Genomic DNA, 10,653 nt, shown 5'->3' with positions numbered 1-10,653 from the left:
TTAACGTAGTACACGTAGCAAGTTTTTTTTAAATTATATAATAAATAAAAAGAAAACAGATAGAATAGAAAAAGAAAAAAGCAAGCTAGTGTTAGAGGCCTTTTTTGCTTTTGTTAATTGTATAATAAATAAAAAGAAAAGAAATAGATAGAATACAAAAAGAATAGAGAAGCTAGTGTTAGTTTAAAAAAAAAAGAAAACAAGCAGTTAGTAAATTAATAGAGTGCAAGTCTAAAACAGGCCAGTTTTTTTTTTATTTTTTATTTTTTTATAAAACAAGCAGTTAGTATATGAATAGAGTGCATATACTAAATATACTAGAGTGCTAAAAGGGGCAAGTTTTTTTTAAAGAATAGAATTAGAATAGAGAGTGCTAGAGTTAGAGGGTCAACTTGGAATTCAACAGGGAAGTAAAAGAATCAATGATGCAAATGTAATCAGATATGAAGCAAATCCAAATTCAGCTCTAACAAGACAATAGTGTCCTTATTCAAATCAAGTCAGTTCAGTGTTGATTCAGTCCAGTTCATAACCGTGTAAAGGTCATCAATAATGAAACAAGTTCAATTCAGCGAAAAGCAGTTCAACTGTCAGTAGGTCAGCACTACAAAGACAGTAGTGTTGTTATTTAGTGTAATTAGAAAACATGTTAATTTTGAATTGTTGTCAGTGGAGAAAAATGGTTTTAGTTAAAGTTGAGGGGCTACCGAGACAAATAATTTTTAGTCGGTAATTTGATCTCATCATGCAGTGACCCTCTCTATGTATAAAACATAATTTATTAGACTACTGATTTGACTGGAGTACTTACACATAAAAAATAGTTTTGTTTTATATTAATATATTTTCATTTTACTAAACAGGGTAAATTTGTGTGAGACTGCAATCCCATAAACACACCGGTGAGAGTAGAAAGTTCTGCTTTTGATCTATTGACAATATGCAAATTAAAGAAAACAGACATAGCTAGATAGATCATCGCAAATAAAACACCCTGCAAACCTTAGTAAATCACCTTGCATGAATCATTCAAATATTCTCATAAATTTTGGGTCTAAAAGGGAAACTCGTACAAATGCGTATGCAATAACTGTCCATGACTTGTCATCACTAATATTTCACTGCGTGCCTTAAGTAAATCCTGACAGTAGTTTTTAATGCCAAAAGCGGGTTTGCACTGACCCAAGCTGTTTGTAAATGTGTATGTCTAATTTTGTGCACATGACAGAATTAAATTTGTAGTATCTGATGAGTTGTATCTTGCATTAAAGCAAGTGACATCTGTTTCATGTATTAAAGCTGACTGATGAAAATGCTTTTTTTGTTCACTCTCGGTGTGCAAAGACCTTGTCAATTTAAGAATGGCCTCTTTAGTGAATGCTTTTAAAAGCAGTCCTTGGTCCATCTTGTACACCAAACACTACCAAAATAAATTTGCAATGCAGGTGAAAAGCATTTTAACAAAACATTGTGTCAATGCTGCTTCCGGTTTCATGACACATAGCATATTTCTCTGAACAAGGCCAGTCATCTATTATTTTGTTTGTCAATTACTCTGCTGTGAGAATAATGCATAAATAGCCATAAAATCGTACATTTGCCAAATGACAGTTACACGTTTTATTAGCCAGCACATTATAGCTGCAGCAGTCACCACACAGTTGGGAAGATCAGATAAATTAGCTATTTGTCACCTGTATGAGCAATATATTGATGTACACACCACTTCTTTATTATTCCTTAATGGATTTCCCAATCTGATTTGTTGACACACACATCATGTCTTATAAAGCAGTTAGTTAAAGCTGTAGTGTTGAGGAAATTATATCTGAGTGCTAGTATATAATCGTCTAATTCAGGGTTCCCAGTAGGCCCCAAGAAAGCTAAAAATCAGTTTTCATTTTCTGCATTTGCTTGGAAAATGTCTGCTAGTGGTGTTATTATAGCTAACTAAAACTTAAACAAACAAATAAATAAATAAATAAATATTTACTAAAAAATGTTTAGTAAAAAGTAGGGATGTAGCACAATACAGTTAGCCCACGGTTCAATACATACCTCGGTGGCTTGGCACATCAAAGTGTTTTTTGCAACAAATTAACAACAAAAACTGAAAAAATGCAATTCACGAGTGCGTATTGAACCGTAGATGTCGTACCGAATGGTTCGATATTATATTAAGAATTGTGACATCTCTAGTAAAAAGTGTAGCTAAAATTAAAATTAAAACACAAAATATCAAAATAAATAAAAAAATGGATGGTGACTTCTTTAATACAAAATAGATTGGTACTGTTTGGATTGGCAAAAATTACCTGAATTAATAACTATTATGTCATGCATTAATAACTACATCTCCACCGATAATAATATGTACTTTAGTTATATTCATGGTTGTAAAACAACTTGTATTTGTTGAGAACACCCCCTGCCTAGCAGCCCCAGGTCATTTGATTTTGAGATCCATTTTGCAATGTCTGAAGAGAGTTTAATCAAAAGGCCTTAATATAGAAAACGTCTCAGTTACATGTGTAACCCTCATTTCCTGAAGGAGGGAACGGAGACATCACGTCGTGACCGACGAATTGGGATCTCGCCAGAGAGACCAATCCACTTCGAGTGTAACTAAACGAGCCAGTAGACATGTGGAATCGCATTTGGCTGCGACACCTAGCAGCGTGGGTATAAGAGGCAGCAGGTGCACCGAATTCATTTATGTTTTCGCTGAGGAGCCGAGCCGGTCACCCGGCAGCTCAGCGGTGGCACAGCAACTGTGGTGACGGGACGTCTCCGTTCCCTCCTTCAGGGAATGAGGGTTACACATGTAACCGAGATGTTCCCTTTCAGTCGGTCACTCTCGACGTCACGTCGTGACCGACGAATTGGGAATCCCTACCAACGCGCCACAGGTGCTGCCCCCTCCAGAGCCCTGTGTAAGCCTCCTGACCCTTCCTATAAGGCAGACGATAGGACCGGGCTCTACAGAGAGAAGGCCGACTGCTGCTGTCGCGAGGAGCATGAGTTCCGGGAACTAGGTCCTGTTGGGCCAATATGGAACCACTAAGACCTGCTCCTCGACCTCCCTGATCTTGCACAGCGTCTGTGCGAGTAAGCTCACTGGGGGGGGGACGCATATTTGCGAAGGCCCCGGGGCCAGCTGTGTGCCAGTGCATCCGTGCCGATCATTGCCCATTGATTCGGTCAACATTTTGAACGGCAGCTTGTGAATCACGCGATTCAGAACTCGCAGGTCCAAGATTGGTCGTAACCCACCGTTCTTCATGGGCACAATGAAGTAAGGGCTGTAAAACCCCGACCTCATATCGGCTGGATGGACCGGCTCTATCGCGTCCTTCGCCAGCAGAACCACGATTTCCGCATGCAAGACAGGGGCATCGACAGCTTTTACTGATGTGAACTGGATGCCCATGAACATGGGGGGATGCCGGGTGAATTGAATCGTGTAGCCGAGTCTGATGGTCCGCAGGAGCCACCGAGATCTCCCAATGAGCAGTCCCCTCCATCTGTGGGTCGCCCGTCTCATGGCCTCTTGCACTTGCGCTTGTCGCCAGGTTTGGCGAGGGCTTGGACTGGCTTGGCGTCCTGCCTACGCCCGGCTCCACGATGCTTCCTGGTGGAAGGCTGCTGCTGCTGCGTGGGAGCAGGGGCGGACGCAGGGGGCGCCCTCGGCGACGAAAAGGCTGAGGGGCTGCGGCCAGAGTGGAAGCAGCAGGTTTCCTCCAGCACATGATGTGTTTGATTGCCTCAGTCTGCTTCTGCGCCGCCGAGAACTGCTGGGCAAAGCTCTCGACCGCGTCGCCGAAAAGGCCGGTCTGTGTTATGGGAGCATTTAGGAATGGCACCATATCATGCTCCTTCATATCGGCCAGACACAGCCAGAGATGGCACTTCTGGACCACCAGGGTGGGCATCGCATGACCCAGAGACTGTGCGGTTACCTTCGTCGCTCGGAGCGCGAGGTCCGTCGCAGTACGCAGTTCATGTAGAACCGCCAGGTCATGACCACCCTCGTGCAGGTCCCTTTAGGTATTTGGCCTGATGAACCTGCAATAACACCATGGCGTGAAGGGCAGAGGCCGCCTCCCCACAAGCTCTGTAAGCACTGGCAGTTAGACCTGACAAATACTTACAGGCCCACGAGGGGAGACACGGATCACCCCGCAGAGTGGTAGCGGCTGTAGGACATAGTTGCATGGCCACAGACCGCTCCACCGAGGGAATGCCTGTGTACCCTAAAGCGGCCCTGCCATCGAGGGTGGTGAGGGAGGAGGAGCTGCACGATTTGTTTCTGGCTGTAAAAAGTGTCTTCCACGATCTCGTGAGCTCCTCATGCACTTCTGGGAAGAATGGCACCGGAGGGGGGCGCTGAGAACCCCCAGCGCGACCCCCACCGACGAACCACTCATCCAGCCTTGAAGGACCAGGACGCGGTGAAGGATTCCACATGAGCTCGACATTCTTGGTGGCCCGGGAATGCATAGCCGTCATCTCTGGGCCTGACTCGGGCAATGCCACTCTCCCCGAAGGCGGCAACGCAGCCGAGTCGTCATCCCCGGAGAGAGAAAGCTCGCCCTCCGATGCAGCGATCGACATCTAGTCGTCAGGGGGAGCACCGAAAGATACGGGCGGTACACTCTGTCCTGCAGAGGGCCCAGTGCGCACCTCTGGCAGCTCCACCGGCTGCGGAGCGGTTGAGGGGTGAGGAACTTCCTCTGGAGAAGCCCTCACCGTGATCCTTAAATCACCTCTGACTCCACAGGAAGCAGCGACGCCCCGGGTGCCGGGACGAATGCTGGATCGCGGCAGAGGGACTCCGCCACGTTTGACGTAGCGGAGTCTTTTATGCAACTCCGAGATGGTTATGTTCCCACAAAGAGAATATGCACCATCCACGAAAGCTTCCTCAGCGTGCTTAATGCCCAGACACGTGAGGCAGCGATCGTGACCATCCTGAGGCGCCAGGTAACGACCACATCCAGAAACCAGGGGAGCTGGCCACCGCACACTCCTGGTGTGGCTATCTACACGAAGGATGATTTTCTTCCCCTGTGAGACCGTGACCACCGCTGCTGATTGCCGTAACTTGCCGTAACTCAAAGAGGGAGAGCAGTAGTGATACACCACCGCACGGATCCGAAGCGAAAAGATGAATGAATGCGGTGCACCTGCTGTCTCTTATACCCGCGCTGTGGGGTGTGGCAGCCAGATGCGATTCTGCATGCCAATGTCCATTGGCTCGTTTAGTTACACTCGAAGTGGATTGTTCTCTCTGGCGAGATCCCAATTCGTCGGTCACGACGTGACGTCGAGAGTGACCGACTGAAAGGGAACTGGAAAGGGGAAGTACAGAAAGCGTTCACACATAAAACAGAATTCATTTTCTACTAGCAAGTACAAATACATTATATTGATATTCCATCTCAGCAGTCAGATGTTGCGTGTAAGTGCACAGGGTCCAATAAACCACATTCCTGTGCCAGTGCTTAAAGCCCGCTGCAGTCTAGAGCCATGTTAACAGCACGCCTCCGATGTTTATTCAGAGCTGCCGTTTGGGTGGGTGTCTGTGCTCTCTGTAGCCAGTCTCCAACAGAGCCGTATTTTATTCCGTCAGTGATCCAGACTGACCCTCTCAGTATCAGTTTTCTGACTGGGGACTCTGTAGTCATGTTTTCACACAGGTCCAGGTTGCAATACTCTTGCTCACAACAATGTGACTTCCCCATTCTGTGTATTCGGTTCCCATAGCCTGAAATATTGTAGATATCAAGTGCGCAGATATAATAACGGCTGTTTTTAAAGGACTAGTCCCCCCAGAAATGAAAATTTGCTGAAAATTTACTTTGGGCCATTCAAGATGTAGATGAGTTTGTTTCTTCATCAGAACAGAATTGGAGAGATTTAGCATTACATCACGTTAACCAATGGATCCTCTGCAGTGAATGGGTGCCATCAGTCCAAACAGCTGATAAAAACTTCACAATAATTTACAAGTAATCTACATGACTGAAGTCCATTTGTTCCGCAGACGTTTTCCTCTTTTGTTTTTTATCCGCCATCTTTATCTTTCTGTCGCTCGGCTCGCTATTGTCTGTCACGTGCACTGAACGCTCTCTCCTCCACATCATGAGTAGACACGCCCCTTACTGCTGATTGGCTACAAGTTTGTTTTGCTAGTCGGCCCGAATCAGTTTTCTAAAGCGTTTTTGAAAAATCGCTTACCCCAACTTTAATGTCTTGTGCAGCAAAGAAATATCTGTGTTTGTATTTAACAAATCCATCATGAGATGCTTTTAACTTCAAACCATTTCTTTTGGTAAAATACAAGTTCTCTTTACATAATATTGCTTTTTCCAGTGAAAAAGTTGTATGTACAAATTAAGCACTGTTTAAAGGCAAAAACAACCTAAAACAGTTCTAAAAAAATATGTCAGCGGTTTTTGAGTGGACAACAAAAGATGGACTTTTTCACTGGAGGAAGTGTTATTGTGGATTGTGGACTAAAGTTAAAAGGTTAAAATGTCTTGATGGATTTGTTTCTTACAAATGTAGAATACCAAGGGAAAAATCATATATTATTGCCTTTTCATTTCTCAGGAGATTTAATAGAGCATCGTCTGTTTTTAGATGCTGTTCCTAGAATTCCTTGGAGAAAAAAAAAAAAAAAAAAAACCCTGAAACACCACATTAGACAGTTCACATAGAGTATGAGTATTGAGCATATAGGGCTATAAAATGGATGTGGATGGAATTTAATGAGAAATGGCAACAATTACTCATTACAAAAAGTAACTACAGTATTAGCGTTCTTCTATGGAAAGCAGCATGTTAATTTTCTTTTGCATTTCTTTTTTTCAGACAGTTGTCAATGACTTTCTTTCCTCTTGAATAAAAGTGATATGCTCAACCTGAAACCGTTTTAACACTGGAATGACCGTCGATCAATCAATCAATCAATCAGTAGAAACGTCAATAGAAAGATATATTGGTAACACTTTACAATAAGGTTCCATTTGTTAACTATGGCATGAACTAACCATGAAAAAAATATTTTGAGCACATTGGGTCTGTTAAAAGGATTTTACAGCTAATGTCTTATGTTGGAAGCAACTTGAGCTTGAGCTGAAATTGTTTTTTAATATAGTAGCTATTCATAAAATATGTATTAGTGAAGCTCTGCTTTCTATTTTATAGATACAAACTGCTGCATGTTAGTGCGTGGCTCACGCTGCTAGATGTGGAAAGGTCACAAGCGACAGTCAAGCGCAAAGGTCAATCAAAGTGACATTGAAACGCAAACAAAAACGAGGCTCATGCACAATGGGAGTGTTATGTAAGGATATTGTTTGCATGGAACATTGTTTTCCCTCAGTATAATATTCTCCTTTTTGCAAATCATTTGCAAATCACCATCCCACAGCAGCAGTCTTTGAGTTAAAGGGTTAGTTCACCCCAAAATGAAAATTCTGTCATTAATTACTCACCCTCATGTCATTCCAAACCCGTAAGACCTTCATTCATCTTCGGAACACAAATTAAGATATTTTTGATGAAATGTGAGAGCTCTCAGACCTTGCATAGACAGCAACGCAACTGGCAACGCAAAATTCCCAGGTCCAGAAACGTTGTAAGGACATCTGTAAAACAGTCCATGTGATATCAGTGGCTCAACTTCAGTTTTGCGAAGCTACGAGAATACTTTTTGAGCGCAAAGAAAACAAAAATAACTATTTATTTAACAATTCTTCTCCCCCGAGTTACGTCTTCCGCCATTTTGGAGAGTACCCAAGAGCGTAATCGACGTAATCAGCGTTGTTTACTTTTGGGGGAGAAAGCGCGTGCATGAACGTAATCTGCGTAATCAGCGTTGTTTATACTTAGGGGAAAGCGTGCGTATGTGTTGTGATACTCTCTAAAATGGCGGAAGACATAACTCTGGGGAGAAGAATTGTTGAATAAATAATGTTATTTTTGTTTTCTGATACTCTAAAATGGCGGAAGACGTAACTCGGGGGAGAAGAATTGTTGAATAAATTATGTTATTTATGTTTTCTTGGCGCTCAAAAAGTATTCTCGTAGCTTCGTAAAACTGAATTTGAGCCACTGATATCACATGGACTGTTTTACAGATGTCCTTACAACGTTTCTGGACCTGGGAACATTACAGTTGCGTTGCTGTCTATGCAAGGTCTGAGAGCTCTCACATTTCATCAAAAATATCTTAATTTGTGTTCCGAAGATGAACGAAGGTCTTACAGGTTTGGAACGGCATGAGGGTGAGTAATTAATGACAGAATTTTCATTTTTGGGTGAACTATCCCTTTAAAGCATTGTTTTTTTCTCTGTCTTATATATACATCTTTTTTTTTATCTAGGGATGGTTACCACTTCATTAGATTGTCACACATATTACCTACTAGAGGTGTCAGTGAAGTTTCAGAAAAAAAAAAAACAGATTGTTTTAGATTTTTTATTTTATTTTATTTAGAAATACATAAAATTTACAAGATCGCAGTTGTCACCACACTAAATGTATTTTTTAAGAGTTTTTAAAACATATCACAACTTTGCCTTGAAATTACCACTATGTGATTCTCTAGTTGCATATATAGGGAGTTTAAAGGGCAAAAAGTTACACAAGAAACAAGCTGTGTTGAATTTCAAAAATGATCTATTTCATCTTCAAATAGAAACTGGAGAAATGCAGAACGATAGAAATAGAGAGGTGTGAAAGTTATGCCCCTGAAGCCACGAACCAGCCATCAGTAGCGCTGGGGAGAGAACGAGAAAGAAACATGAACACACACACACACACACATACACACACACACAAGCTTATGTGTAATGTGTAACAGTGTAATGTTTTTAAGTGAACTTAAGTGGTCTTTTATTTCATTATTATTATATTATAAGCAAGTACAGTTAAGTAAAATGATGCTTTTAAGATTTGAATATTTCAGTACAATTAAGCACAATTCTTTTTCACAAGGGTTTGCCTAATAAAAGAACACCAGTGAAGGCCTTTATTCATGAGCTGTCGTGTTATTAAGCACAATCGGTGAATGTAAACGCGTTCAGTGTCATTTTCCTTCTGTAGCCTCTGTTCTCTGACACGTTTCATTATCAGGGAAACGCCAACCATCTCTTTCTTTGACCCTCACAGAGTCCCCGCTGAAAGGAGATGACAATCAGCTAGATCGATCTTTTTCTGACTCGTCCTTGTTCAACCACTGGGGCCAAGAGCTGGGGCCAGAGAGCCGCAGAGTGGCCCTCAAGATGTTTCAGTATTACGGCTACAATGGTTACCTGAGCGACCGCCTCTCTATGGACAGACCCATCCCAGACTACAGACCTGAAGGGTGAGTGTCTGACAGTCTGTCTGTCCTTTACTCACTGTCACAGCGAATGCCTGCGTGAACTAATGTGATTGCTGAGCACAAATCAATGTTTGCAGTCAGCAGATGCCCTGTGTTCATTTCTCACTGAAATATGATGGTAATATAATAGTATTTTGATATATACCCATGGCGTTTTCTCGTCGGAGGCAAACAAGAGCAGTGTGTTCTCAAAAACAAATTCGGATGAGAAGATTATTGCCTTCTTTTTGCTTCCTCAGGTCCACCACACCCCACCAATATGCACTGATATTAATATATATATATACTATATAATGATTACCATATTCGTGTAGCATGGTATTTACAATGGATTCCAAGTATACTACATTTTTTTTGCGTGTTGAAAGACGTTTCTTATGCTTGCCATGGCTACATTTATTTGATGAAAAATACAGTAAAAAAGTATAAAACATTGTGAAATAATATTACAATTGAACTTTTTTCTGTTTAAAATGTAATTTATTGCAGATTTGGTGCTCAAGAATCATTTCTTATTATTATTATCAATGTTGAAAACAGTTTTTGCTGCTTAATATTTTGTGGAAACCATGATACACTACTGTTCAAAGGTTGGGATAAGTAAGATTTTAAAAAAAAAATGAAAAAAGAAATGAATACTTTCCAGCAAGGATGCACTGAATTGATCAAAAGTGACATCAAAGTAATTTCTAATGTTTTTTTTTTTTTAAATAAATGTTGTTATTAACTTTATATTCATGAAAGAATCCTGAAAAAAAACAGCTTCCACAAAAGTATTAAGCAGTAAAAATTGTTTTCCACATTGATTATAAGAACATTGTTAATAATTGAGCACCAATAATAATTAAGCATCAAATCAGCATATTAGAATGATTTCTGAAGGATCATGTGACACTGAAGACTGAAGAGTAATGATGCTGAAAATTGAGCATTATCATCACCAAAATAAATTACATTTTTAAAATATATACACTCTAAAAAATGCTGGGTTAAATACAACCTAGTGCTGGGTAAAATAGGGACAAACCCAGCAATTGGGTTGTTTTGACCCAGCGGTTGGGTTACTACCCAGAAGGTTGGGTTAAACATTTAACCCAACCGCTGGGTCAAAACAGCACAATTGCTGGGTTGGTCCCTATTTAACCCAGCACTGGGTTGTATTTAACCCAGCATTTTTTAGAGTGTATCATTAGAAAACAGTTATTTTAAATTGTAAAAAAAAAAAAAAAAAGTCTCAATATTACCGTTTTTTCTGTAT

At 41.2% G+C, this 10,653-nt stretch overlaps 1 protein-coding gene across 1 annotated transcript in view; it reads left to right on the top strand.

Annotated features, from left to right (window-relative positions):
- Window positions 1-10,653, top strand: part of LOC107727086 (polypeptide N-acetylgalactosaminyltransferase 18-like) — a 113,841-nt gene that overhangs the window by 43,198 nt on the left and 59,990 nt on the right. The window contains exon 2 of the mRNA XM_016536848.1: window positions 9,182-9,377. Within this exon, the coding sequence (XP_016392334.1) occupies window positions 9,182-9,377 (196 nt within the window). The remainder of the gene's footprint in view (window positions 1-9,181; window positions 9,378-10,653) is intronic.

The sequence above is a fragment of the Sinocyclocheilus rhinocerous genome, unplaced genomic scaffold (assembly GCF_001515625.1).
Source record: "Sinocyclocheilus rhinocerous isolate Xijiao unplaced genomic scaffold, SAMN03320098_v1.1 scaffold35, whole genome shotgun sequence".
Classification (NCBI taxonomy): Eukaryota; Metazoa; Chordata; class Actinopteri; order Cypriniformes; family Cyprinidae; genus Sinocyclocheilus; species Sinocyclocheilus rhinocerous.
This window is presented reverse-complemented; position numbering and strand designations above follow the sequence as displayed.